General features: G+C 31.8%; 1 protein-coding gene across 2 annotated transcripts in view; it reads right to left on the reverse strand.

Moving 5' to 3' along the window:
• The window catches only part of KHDRBS2 (KH RNA binding domain containing, signal transduction associated 2), a 903675-nt gene that overhangs the window by 543171 nt on the left and 345984 nt on the right, over window positions 1-14520 (reverse strand). For both annotated transcript variants that reach the window (XR_007953562.1, XM_051997202.1), the window contains exon 3: window positions 8441-8557. Coding sequence is in view for 1 of the 2 variants with exons in the window: in XM_051997202.1 (XP_051853162.1) it covers window positions 8441-8557 (117 nt within the window). In the remaining variant the exon portion in view is untranslated. The remainder of the gene's footprint in view (window positions 1-8440; window positions 8558-14520) is intronic.

Here is a 14520-nt window from a genome sequence, read left to right on the forward strand (position 1 = left end):
CTTCTATTTCACTTAAGTTGTTGAATTTATTGGCGTAAAGTTGGGCAAAGTAACTCCTAATTATTGCTCTAATTTCCTCTTCGTTAGTGGTGAGTTCTCCCTTTTCATTTTTAAGACTAACAATTTGATTTTCCTCTTTCCTTTTTTTAATCAGATTTACTAAGGGTTTGTCTATTTTGTTTGTTTTTTCATAGAACCAACTCTTAGTTTTATTAATTAATTCAATAGTTTTTTTTACTTTCAGTTTTATTGATCTCTCCTTTTATTTTTAGAATTTCAAGTTTAGTGTTTGACTGGGGGTTTTTAATTTGTTCCTTTTCTAGCATTTTTAGTTGCAAGCCCAATTCATTGACCTTCTCTTTCTCTATTTTATACAAATAGGCCTCTAGAGATATGAGATTTCCCCTTATTACAGCTTTGGCTGCATCCCATACATTTTGGTTTGATGTCTCATTATTATCATTTTCTTGGATGAAGTTATTAATTATGTCTATAATTTGCTGTTTCACCCAATCATTCTTTAGTATGAGATTATTTAGTTTCCAATTATTTTTTGGTCTACTTTCCCGTGGCTTTTTATTGAATGTAATTTTCAATGCATCGTGGTCTGAAAAGGATGCATTCACTATTTCTGCCTTACTGCATTTGAGTTTGAGATTTTTATGTCCTAATATATGGTCAATTTTTGTATAAGTTCCATGAACTGCTGAAAAGAAGGTGTACTCCTTTCTGTCCCCATTACATTTTCTCCAGAGATCTATCATATCTAATTTTTCTAGTATTCTATTTATCTCTTTGACTTCTTTCTTATTTATTTTGTGGTTTGATTTATCTAATTCTGAGAGTGCAAGGTTGAGATCTCCTACTATTATAGTTTTACTGTCTATTTCTTCTTGCAGCTCTCTTAATTTCTCTTTTAAGAATTTAGATGCTGCACCACTTGGTGCATATATGTTTAATATAGATAGTGCTTCATTATTCATTCTACCCTTTAGCAAGATATAGTGCCCTTCCTTATCTCTTTTGATTAGATCAATTTTTGCTTTAGCTTGATCTGAGATCAGGATGGCTACCCCTGCTTTTTTGACTTCACCTGAAGCATAGTAGATTTTGCTCCAACCTTTTACCTTTAACCTGCATGTATCTCCCCGCTTCAGGTGTGTTTCTATATTCATCCCTCTCCATTCTTTCTCTTAGATATAATAGGTTTTCTTTGCCTCTTCATGAAATGTAGTACTCCCACTTTCCCCTCTTTCTGGTACAATGTCCTTTCCACATCTAGTTTCTAGAACAAGGTATATCTGTATTCTTTATACATCTTTATAGCCGAAATATAGTTCTCAAGATTAATCTTTACCTTTTTAGATTTCTCTTGAGTTCTGTACTTGTAGATCAAATTTTTTGTTAAGTTCTGGCTTTTTCTTCAAAAATAGGTGAAATTCACTTACTTCGTTGAATGTCCATCTTCTTCCCTGGAAAAAGACGCTCAATCTCGCTGGGTAAGTTATTTTTGGTTGCATCCCAAGTTCCTTAGCCTTTCAGAATATCATATTCCAGGCCCTTTGTTCCTTTAATGTGGATGCTGCCAGATCCTGGGTGATCCTTATTGTGGCTCCTCGATACTTGAATTGGGTTTTTCTAGCTGCTTGCAGTATTTTTTCCTTCGTCTGAGGGTTCTGGCATTTGGCCACTATATTTCTTGGTGTTTTGATTTTAGGATCCCTTTCAGTAGGGGATCGATGAATTCTTTCAATGTCTATTTTACCCTCTGTTTCTAAGACTTCTGGGCAGCTCTCTTTGATAATTTCCTGGAAAATAGTGTCCAGGCTCTTTTTTTCATCATACTTTTCTGGGAGTCCGATGATTCTCAGGTTGTCTCTCCTGGATCTGTTTTCCAGGTCTGTTGTCTTCCCCAGAAGGTATTTCACATTCTTTTCCATTGTTTGATGTTTTTGGATTTGCTTGACTGATTCTTCTTGTCTCCTCGAGTCATTCAATTCCAATTGTTTGACCCTGATTTTCAGTGAAGTATTTTCTTCACTGACTTTTTTAAGATCTTTTTCTAATTGTCCAATTGAGTTCTTTTGTTCTGTGGAATTTTTTCCATTTCACCAATTTTGTTTTCCAGTTCACCAATCCTATTTTTCAAGGATTTGGTTTCTTTATCCACTCTCTCTTTAACTGACTTTTCCAGGCTCTTTTGCCAAGCCTCCCTCTCCTTTTGCCAAGCCTCCCTCTCCTTTTCCCATTTTTCTTCTAGCTCCCTTGTGAGAACCTTTTTAATTTCCTCCATGAGATTCATCTGTGGTGAGGAACATATGATCTCCTTTGGGGATTCACCTGGGGACTGTTTGTTTTTAGTCTCCTCAGGATTTGGAGTTTGCTCTTTATCTGTATAGAAGCTGTCAAGGGTTAAAGTCTTTTTCAATTTCTTGCTCATTCTTTCTAATAATCAAAGACAAACTATCAAAGAAACAGAAGAAAAAAAACCCTTGAATGGAGGCTGCTTTCTTTCGGGGAGGGGCAGGGTAGCAGTGAGGCACAGGTCCTACTGTGCTGTGCCTGCGTTCTGAGATCCGAGAGCATGCTGAGATGCTGTGGGGGCGGGGTGGCCAGGTCCCGAGAGACTCCAGCTGTTTGGGGTTGTATTCTTCACCCTTGGTGTTTTTAGCTTCTCTGCTGGGCTACTGACTTGCCGCCGGAGCAAAGTATCCAATCCTGTAGCAAAGCTCTCCCCGCAGAGACGGCTGCGATCACGCCCCACCCCCTCTCCGCTCTGCTCGGCTCTGAGCCGCCTTCCGTGCTCTCGCTGCTTGCAGCTTGCTTCCGATCTAATAACCGTCCCCGCCCTCGTGCAAAAACAGACCTTTCCTGACGAGTCTCAAGGATAGTTTCTCTTGGTAACTAATTGTATGGTTTTTTTCAGTCAAGCATTAATTCAGAGGCATGAAATGAAATGGATAGTGAGAGAAAAACATGGAGGTTACACAGCAGTGTGCCTCCTCTCCGCCATCTTGGCCGGAAGTCCATCCCCAAAGAGCCTTTTAAATGTGAATCATTTGAAGCTAAATTACGACTGTAGAAAGTACATTCTGAAAAGACAAAATCCTCTATGATACTTGAATATTCTGTTGAATGTATGAAACTAGCTGAAGCATTTAATGAAAGATTTAAGAATGAAAATTAAACAAATGGAACTGAACATCTTTGCTGCACCATTCAATGTAGAACCACCTGATAGCTTGATAACCTACAATATGAAATCATTCAGCTATAAAGCAACAATGAGTTAAAAGCTCGGTAAAACAACCTCTTGAGTTCTATAAATGTTACATAATTTGCCACTTCGGGAAATGTGCATTGAAATATGCACCTGTATTTGGAACAACTAACTGCTGCAAGCAGTTTTTTTTCCCCAAAACTTAACATTGCAAATGTTAACTGTTCTGCAGTCTAATACCCAAACCTGGACAGTCAATTGTTAATAGCAAGAGCATCAATACCATCACATGCCTTACAAAAAAGGAAGCAGTTGCAGCCATCCCATCAAATTATGCATGAGTTAATTGAATGTTTTGACTAACTATAGCAGACTAATTTTTGAGTTCATAACTTTGTATGACCTGTGAATGATGTTACAAATATTCAAAAGACTCTTGGCAAAAAAAAAAAAAAAAAAAAAAAAAAAAGTTTCCTCACCCTGTTCAATAGGAGAGACAAGTATTAAGTAAGTATAGCATAAATATAAATTACAACATAATTAAATTCAAAATATTTTGGCAAGGAAGAGTCTATGAAGTAGAGGAATCATGAAAGATTTAAGAGAGAAGATGGTCCTTGGACTGCATCTTAAAGAAGAGGGAAGCTAGGAAAAAATGTCCAGTAAGACTATAAAGAAGGGGATGAGGATAAGTTATATAGTATTTTAAATTTAAATAGATATATTTAAGTTTTATCTTAGAGGCAAGGGGAAGTTACTATAATTAATTGAGTAGGAGGGTCACATGATCAAATTTCAACTTAAGGAAAATTGCTTTAGAAATAGCATGTGTAGGGTAAAAAAGTGCAAGAGGCAAATTTATAAGAAAGAAGGGATGAAGGCCTGAATGAAGGTGGCATCTGTATGAAGAAAAGGAAGCAATGGAAATGATATTATGAAAACTTAAATGTCAATATTTGACAACTTCTTAGATGTGCGCTACCAGAAAAAAGTGAGGACTCTATGATACTACTTTTGAAGTTACAAATCTGGGAATTAAGAAAAAAAACTGATGTCTCTTACAAAAAAAGGAAAAATTGGAAGAAGAATGAATTTTTGCGCAAAGATAATAAATTCAATTATGAATATATGGAGTTCAAATTGCCTCCAGAACATGTTTTGAAATACCCAAAAGATACTAACTGCTGATTTAAGACTGAAGATCACGGGAGAGACTGGAGCAGGATATATGTGTATATGCATTAATGTAGAAACACATGCACAGATATATTTATATATGCATGTGAATTATATATACACATCTGACGTAGGAATAAATATAAATTGAGAAGCATTACAACATTTTGGAGACACATTACCTCTATCATAATAGAGTCTCAGTCTTGCAGTATCTCAATTTTCTAATATGAGAAATGAGGTTGAATTATCATCTATTTTATAGGGCTTTTGTGAATAAAGATCTTTGCAAAACTTAAATGCTGGAGAAATATGACAATTATTATTACAAACAGAATTATACATATAATAACATATAAATGATGGGAGAACTCTTCATTTGACTTTTAAAACAAAATTCTCTATTAGCACAACCAAAAATTTAAAAATATTTTCATAGTTCAAGGCAACATCCTCTTATTTGATGAATCAGGATCAATAATCAAAGTGTGAATATTACTTTTTGCCTATAATGATAGTAATAAGATTAGTTAGTTTTACTTTCATAGGATGACAGATTTAATATGAAGAATCTTAGGTGTCTTCTGGTTTAATAGTCTCATTTTATAGATGAAGAAATTGAATCCTAAGGTAGTTGATTGATTCACCGAAAATCACAGATATATTAAAGCATTAAGTCTTTAACTGAACTGAGTTAAGAAAAACACAAATTAAGGACTAGAAGTCACTTCTAATATCATGCAGTCCAAATCCATGAGGAAACTTAGGTACAGAGAGATTGTGTTTGGGGCAAGGCCATCAGATCATACCAGGTCCTCAGAGTCTAAATCCAGCACACTTTCCTCTATGTCATGCCATTTCTTAATATATTCCATATTAGTAGTTTATTTGATAGGTATTATCTTAATTCATCATGCCAGAGACACTCATCATTTCCCTCTATATCTCTATGCAATGATAGCATGATGCAAGTCTTATATATTTTTTCCTTCAAAAAAAAGGAAAAAGCCCATAGAATCAGCATCTTCCCTGTTCTCCCTCACCAAATTTTGCCATCAGCACCACTAAAAATAGCAACACTATATCTGAAACTACTGTAAGCTACCCCAAAGACTTCTGAGGAGCAAATTGCCAGTGAAATATGCAAGCTGCGTGGTTCTTTCAAAGGAGCTGACCATATGGTACACAATGAACTTGAATTTTGAAGCTATCTTTCTGCTGCCATTTCACTTCCTGATGTGCCTAAATAGTTTATTTTAATTAAAAATGGTCTAATATTTTGCTTTGTATTTTTATATTTTCCTTTACATTTTCCTCCTTACTATTCTCCAGGACTGACTCCTTCTCTCCATAAAACAAACTTAAAAGATCTGATCATTGATAAGATGATGAGAGACACATCATCACATAAATGGAAAATAACCAGAGTTGGATATTAACTTTGTCAAGACTGTGGATGAGTAGTAAATGAAACAAAGAATATAAGGATTCTGATGAAGGAACTACTACTATTAATTATATCATGTTTTTGTTTTTGTATTTTTATCTCTGCTTATAGACTACTTGAATGGTTTTACTGCTAAGAAATAGAAGGGAAACATACAATCAAAATAATTAAAGGGAAAAAAAAACAACTTGTTAAACTCTTGGATTTTAGGGCCTAAGATTGCATTATGCTGTCAACTACCTAAAACTTTTCTTTCCTTAATTGTCATTTTTCTTGCTAAAACAATGATATTCAGAATTTTATAGCTGCCTCCACAAGTCAGAATTGACCAGATATTGGGTTTTTCCTACTAATGCTTTACCTTGCAATCATACTTTCTTTGATTATCCAGACAAGTGAGGAAAAAAAAGGATAGCTGAAATAAAGTATAATTATTTTGAGACTATAAATCACTTTTAGGGCTTGGTTTTTTTTTTTTTTTTAATTTCCTCATACTGCTTAACACTGTTTTTGGCACAATATAAGTATATGCAGAATAGATGCTAACTGATTTATTTTAGCATGAAATATTCTGACAATTTCTCAAGGATTCATTCTTCCCCCTTAGGAAATGGTACAATTTTAGACTTTTTTTTTTTTTTTTTTTGTAAAATCAAGACATTCCCCTAGCACTCTCTCTCAAGGAGGTTCAGCAACTTCTTATTTTATGCTTTAGCTCAACAGAATATTTTATTTCAGCATGACCTAAATGCAAGAGAGGTGATAGTTTTTGAATATAGATATCAGAATTATAGTGGTATAAAAAGACAGATGAGGCTAGAACACATGTCACTAGAATGGATTGAGCAAACTTTAGCCAACACAAGTGATTTCTTTTACCACTCCATCTCTTCATAATTCTTTATAGGATAGTATGTTGATATTTTTGTCTGCTTTCTAAGAAACATATGATATCATAATGAATTATAGTTTTTAACAGCTATTTGGTGTTCCTTTATGTTGTAGAAAGTGAAAATCCAGTCATTAAAATCATAGCCAATTGGAATGTAACCCAAGTACAAGATAATTAGTTATGGTAGGGTTAGAAGAAATAAAAGATAATAGTAAATTACAAATAATATAATTTCAATAAAACAGCTTTTTTAACATTCTAGATAAGCAAATATTTATTCATACACTTAATGCATTCTTAGAGAGGCAAGAACTACAATTCATGTATTACAAACTTAATAAAACTCCCAAATTAATTTGTATAAATCCCAGAGTTGTCACATTTCTATTTATATAAAGGAACACAGGAATATTCCCAATTCTACTTTTGATACATGAAAGAAATTGGTACATTCTCTTTCCATGAGTAGAAAATGAAGCATAAAGTGTTATACAACAGAATATTAAGGAATGAATACAAGGTATTGCTATGTAATAATTTTTCATTAATTATTAAACAAAGGGTGTCCAATGGGATGGGCAAAGATACTATCACCATTTGAAGAGGCATTAGTAGAAGGGAGAAGGTGGAAAAAACTGGCAAAGAAGTAATCAATAACTAAAATAGGTATAAGAATAGAATAATCAAGAAACCATATAAATTGAAACTTTACTCAACAAACATCCTTCTTCCCAAATTACATATGGATGACTGATGACTAAATTTTAAATTGATTTGTCCCTGTGCATTTCCTTGGTATAATTTCAAATCCATATTTTTTTGGGTAATATAAATAAAATGTTTAAAATGTAGGGGATGTTCATCTCTTTAATTACAACTGAATAGGGAAAAACAAACAAAAAAACAACTTTACTTCAATTCTATTTTATTTACTAATGATTCAAGGTAAAAAAAAAATCATTAAATTTCTTTTAATTTGCTCTATAATAAAAAATAAATACTTCAATACTATAATTAAAGATCACTTTTTTAAATGGATTATAATCAATTTCTTAAAATGTTAATAAGAGGAATTTTTCTCAAGATAAGCTATTTATTGAAGGGTTTGAATTAAATAGAAACAATAGAAAGATCCTACTACTTTGTGAATCAATATAATAAGGAAAAATATAGATACTATATAGAGAAATCTATAAAAGTTGTCATATTTCCTGGATTAATTTTTTTGGGGGTCAAGGAGATGTCACGTTGGCTCAAATATTTCAAGAAAGAAGTCAGTTTCTTGTGGATTTGTACATAGGTAGGAAAAATATTTTAGATGAGAGGATCAAAGTGGAAATAAAACAAAGACATGAAAATGGGAGAAGGCTACACTGGAAATGATTATGTGATATATAATTTCTATTTAGGTCATTAGAGAAAATGAATACTAGGAGAAACACTGCAGAAAACAGAAAAAAAAGACAAAAAGGTCCAGTTGTAATCTATACATAGAACAAGAAAAAATGGAGGGAAAGATATCTGGGGAAGTAAGATGAATGATTGAGTTGTGGGCAAAGGAGATATTAGAGAGCACAAAGACTAGGCTCAGAAGGAAGAATGAGAGACTGAAAGTGAAAAGCTCACAGCAGCAATGTAAATTTGGCAATCCACATGACATTTAATCTTCTGTAGGTGTTAAATAACAAAACCAAAAGTTCAGTACCTTTGCTTTATCTCTCATTGATCCTTTCCCCAGGATAGACATTTTAGCACCTGTCTCTTCCTGTAGTCTCTTCAAGGAGTTTCCTCTTGGTCCAAGCAATTTCCCCACAAAATTGAACTAGGAAACAAAATCAATAAAAAGCCTGTTTTAAGATGGAGTAAAGAGACAATGTGCAGTAAGAATTAAAAAAAAAAAAAAAAGCTTTACATCACTGTGAAGATACTTATTTTGTTAGGGAGGTTATTTGATCTTTTTAGGTCTCTGAGGTCTATTCAGTAAAACACAACTTCCTGTGCATTAAATGGTATCCTTGTAATATGATGGAGCAAATTAAAAAAAAAAAGATCAATTTCTTTCTCAAAGGGAGAAATGGACATTTACAAATCTTTTTAAGGCAAAATGAAATTATTAGAAAATATGGAGCATATTTAAAATTTGGTTAAACTTTTCATCAAAATAGATTTATTATGCTAATAATATAACAAAACCTAAAACAAAAATGTATCAAATTATAGAGCATGCAGAAAATAAAATAAAATAAGTTCTTCTAGACTAATTTAATATTAATACATTTCCATGATAGTGCATTTTGTAGTAATATTTTCACAGAATGTGAAGATTAGCATAATGCTGTGGTCATGGCATACCTGCATTTTATCAAAGCTGTTGACAAAATCCATACCAGATAGCTATCAAGAATATCTATCATGAAATCGTTATGGATAAAATATAGAGCTGTGGACAGCAAGCTAATACAGCCAGGTACATTCTGGAGTTACTTCAATAACCGGACTGAAAGAAGAGCAAAAAATGAATCTTTCAACTTGGAAGAAGTTTTCTAGTGGAATGATCCAGGGAACTGTCTTTGACTCTATGTTGGCAAACAGTTTCCTCACTAACTAGAAAGCAAATCAAAATCTTCTCAGATTTGTAGATTGCACAGAATTTAAATGAATAACCAAATTTGTTTGTATTTGTGTATGTGTGTGTATTTATTTATATTCGTATATAAATACATATTTGTATAAGTACATATATATGTATTTATATATAAATATAGTCATTTCATATAGGATAGTCAGTCATAAAAATTACAAAGCAATTTTTCTGTTATATATGTAGCAATAATATTTCCTTGTCCTAATCATAGAGATAAGAAAACTGAAGACAAGAGAAACTCATTGATATTTCCCATGTTACAAAATTAGTTAATATCAATATCAGAATTGGAATTAATTTCTTTTAATTCCAAGTCTTGTAGTCTCCTCTATATAACTGACCTATCAGTTCTAAAGTCCTACATTTGGTTTAATGAACTGCAAAAATAAAATATATTGGAAGCATGGCTAGACGGCAACTTTATATGAAAGAGTAAGAAGACTTTAAAATTCTTATTCATAAAGAGATGGAAGTGTTTCAGATATGCATCTAGTAATGAATTTTGTTTCTGCCATCCAATGGTAAGTGCAGTTAAATTTATGAGAAGTAGATTTTTTTTTTTTTTTTTTTTTGCATCTGTGAGTATCATCAACAGTTTGGTCATAGAGTGATGAAGTTTTCCATTATAGCAAACCACAAAGATGTCTTAATAAATCATACAGGGACATTTGTTGGTAGGGTAGGCTATACTCTTGAAACCAAAATTCTTTAAAGTTAGTATAAAATGCAATTAAATGTGCTTTTATATCATGTTATTCTGATTATTTTTATGCAACTTAGAAAGTGTGATGTTGTGGAATGCAGAGGAATATCATGTATAATCGGTTAAATACAGTTTTTGTCATCACTTCTGTGGGAAAAAGAAAGTTTGTTGTCAGTTATCTGGTTGGAAATATCATTTTCTATTTTCATTCTTTTTTGTTTGTCTTAAAATCTGATTTGTCATAGCTTGACTTACAATTCCCTTTCAGGAACACACCCTACACGTTTTGAATTGCCTGGACCCAAGACATACAAAGAATAATATTTACTTACAATTTATAATTCAATCTTATCAGTATTTTTGCACAGATCTACATTTTAGAATCTAAGCAACCTTATCAAGCATGAAACCCTACATAGCAGGACAGGTTTCTTTGTTTTAAAGAGAGATATCCCTTCCTTTTTTTTTTTTTTTTTCTTCTTTTGTTTCAAGACGTAACTTCTCTTGGAATTTTCTGGACAAGTCTAACTGATCATAGTTGTATCATACTCCCTTAATGAGAGTCTTTCTTAGATACGTTATAACATTAAAATCAATATTTTGTGTTTTGAATAAATTTCTAGTCATTAATAATTCCTCATATGTTTTACATTCTACAATTTAAAATACTTCAGACTAACTCAGTTTTTCTTTACTAGCACTTAGAAATACATTTTCTGTTGTTACATTAACAACCTAAAAATCACATCATCAATGAGATTAATTTGTTTTCCCACCATTTGCATTTTGGGCAGTCAATAGCCCTAAACTATGCAAATATATTGCTGATTGCAGGATTTTTTCACCATAATTATTCTAATATATTTTTTTAAAATGTGTTTATCTTCATACTCCCACCTATTAGGCAAACATCTTTCTTTTCATTCTTCAATTAAAATATATATTGTTCATGATTTCTCCTCAACTGTTTTAATGCATGATTGGTAAATTATTTGTTTTTTTCAACTGCCAAAATTTTGGATTTTAGATGAAACTTTTTGAGTTATTATTCACCCTATGTCTAATTAAATTCCTTATATGAGCAGATAAATGTCTTCCTTTTAAGTATTTAGCAAGACCTTGTATATTGATTACTTAAAAAGACAATATAAATAATTGTGATACAATAGTGAAGGAGAATCAGATATGTGTTGTGTTGCTGCCATAAATAGAAAAAACGTTTAAGAAGCCCTGATTTTTATCACTAATCATGGCTCTAGCATCTACTCATTTGATAATTAACTTCTACCCTCCCCCAATTCTTGATATAAGATATTAATATGTGCTTGACAGTCTCCCAAAATCTGTGTGATGACTGCCTATATTACAGGCTTTATAGTATATCTAAATGACTTTTGTTGAAATATAAGTCAGGGATAAATTGTACTTGTAATTTAGTTTTTAATCCAAAAACTAACTTTTGGAATACATTTCTATTTGTTTCTTTATGGAAGTGAGGAATCATGGATTTGAAACACTGCTTATAATGAACATCATTCTTTATCAATATGTTGAATGATTTTGCCAAAGTTTTTTTCTCCATCTTTTTGTATTCTTTCATATAAGGGAGAATCTTCTGGAATGAAATGTGGGGAGAAATGCAGTAGAAAATTGTGGGGGAGGAAAGGAATTTTAATTGTGAAAACAAAACAAAACAAACAAACAAAAACTAACTCTTGGTTATTTTTTTTTCCCTTGATGTATCTGAAGTCTCTAGTGAGAAAACAAAATCAATAAACAGGTAGTTAAGGACAAGTTAATCTTTCTATTTTTTAAATTTGCTATTCATATAGGAGCTTTAACTATGATCTTAAGTCAGTCTTAATTTTGTTAACTTTCCTTTGATACCTAGCACATTTCAAAACACTTTCTCACTAATAGACAATTTATTCTTTCAGTTTTATAAAGTTAAGTTTATTGAGCTATATTGAGTATATGCTCAAAGGACTCAAACTCATTGTATTACTGACCTGAAGACGACTGTAATTGGAAATCAAATCCCACAAATTAAGCCCAATGTATTGCAAAGCATTTATTTTTATTATGGAGTACTTAATTGCAATGCTCTATATCACTTTTTTATATTATTTATATCAAATTACTTAATGACATCTCACTAGAGTTATTTTTTACACATAAAATTGTTAGATCTCTCTATACAGAAAAATAGAGAATAAATGCCTATTATTCAGATTTTGATATGAACTTGGATAGTCAATCCATAGAACTCATACAGTAGTATATTTATACTGGACAGAAACTATAGATAAACAATGAACTGGGTTCAGAATAAAAGAGGATAGGTTATATAGTTTGGATCTCTCCTTATTCGGGGATAGTAAAAGAATGGAAGAATTATATAAGGTTTATAGTGCACTTAATTTATCCTTTCAAAAAAGTACATTTTTTAAATACTCCATCCAACCTAGTAAATATATATTAAGTGCCTAACATGTGCTAAACATTGTGCTAATGTGTGCCTAATATGTGTTAAACATTGTGCTAAAGTTATATGATTAATAAATATTATCCTTGCACATAAGGAGTCTATATTCAAATAGGATGTATGTATATAAAGCGAGGTAGGGTGGACTATACAAAAGATCAGTAGTCTACCAGTGATGCCAAATGACATGCCTGTGAATTATTTAATGGCTATGAACTAAGACCTATGAACCATAAGACTATGAATCAAAGATTTAAGGCTTCAGGTCACTCAAAATGAAATTGATGACTTCATTGTGGGTGTGAACAAGCTGTAGCATAATCCTCAATAGAAAATTATGCAAGAGTAATTGAACATTAAGGATGTAATCTCTAAGACTTATAATCAATTCTGTAGGCCATTTTCATTTATATCCCTTGTCTCTAATCTTTTGTACAAACTGTTTTCCATGGCTGATACAAATTCACTCTTAACATTTATCTCTCAGAAACCTAAATTTTCTTTAAGGCTTTACTCATGATTCCCTTCATTGGAGAAGTCTTTCCTGGTTCTTCTGCTAGTTATCTCTCTTTCCTTAAATTATGCTAGCCTGAACTATTTTTGATTTTCTCTTTATCCTCAAAACCTAGGATAATGACTAACATATTGTGGGCACTCACTACATGTTACTTAACATAAAATTAAGTTGATGATCATGTAAAATAAAATGAAATTATATTTCTTTCCACATAAATGTAAATAGAATGTTTCTTCATACCAAGAAAGAGACAAGGGATTGATCATATCCATATTCTTTTACTGGTGATAATAAAAATCTAATGAAAATTCCCATAATGTTTATATAGTGTTTACTATTGGAAAACTCTCATTTTTTAGAAATAGCCTTAGAATCAATTAATAATTTAAAAAAATATTAAATCCTCAACTGTGTCAGTTACTTAACCCATTTCTAGCATTTATTAGCTCTATAATTGTATGTCATGCTACTTTTCTTGAGTTTTAGAAGACTCTCTAAGATTATGACAATAGGATTACATTTTTTGTTAGTAACTGAGAATTTTATGTCCTAGAATATTTTCTTTTTTTTGTTTATTCTCCTACATTAAAAGTCAAAAAACTTTATTATTTGTTCCCACAATAGTATAACTTGTTGCTTAGGTGAAAATATAATCACTCATGTAAATATGACTAGTTCTCATTGTAGTCTATTTTCATTTTTCTGAATTCAGGTTTAGGAAAAAAAAATCCTGCTTGTCTGAATCATAAATGGATAAATAAAATTCTGTTGGATTCAGAATGAAAACTGACACAGATACAAACTCATTTTGGACTCAACTGCAAATCCTATCTAAAGCCTGATACTACATACACACACACACACACACACACACACACACACACATTCATTTGTTCATCTTTTCATTGACTAAAATGACTTTTTAAGCATTTATTAAACAATGCAAATCATTAGGTTAAGCACTTTGGGGTTGTATCACTGAATATTAGCTTGAAGAGATAGGGTAGATATACAAAAAAGAAGAAAAGGTAGATGGGGAAAAGGAAATAAATGTAAATTTACAAACTATCAAGTTTATTAATGTACAAAGCTGTGTGCTCAGTTCTGGGAAATTAAATAGAAGAATAAAACAGTTCTTACTCTCAAGAAGCTCACATCTTAAAGAGAAAGAAAGATGAACGAGAAGTTTCACATAAAAATCATAAGGAAATGTTCAATAGCAGGGACTTCTCAAGGATTTTGCTCAAACTAGAATTTTAAATTCTTTCCCCCCACACACATTTGACTTGAATAGTTTGAGATTATTATTACCTTTATATAGCCTCAATTATCATGGTTTATTGTTTCAGCCAATCAAATTTCCTTGACCAAATGAAAGAACTTCATACTCTGAATATATAATGCAATGAAAATCAGTTGGTTTTGATGCTTAAAAC

The sequence above is a fragment of the Antechinus flavipes genome, chromosome 4, assembly GCF_016432865.1.
Source record: "Antechinus flavipes isolate AdamAnt ecotype Samford, QLD, Australia chromosome 4, AdamAnt_v2, whole genome shotgun sequence".
Taxonomy (NCBI): Eukaryota; Metazoa; Chordata; class Mammalia; order Dasyuromorphia; family Dasyuridae; genus Antechinus; species Antechinus flavipes.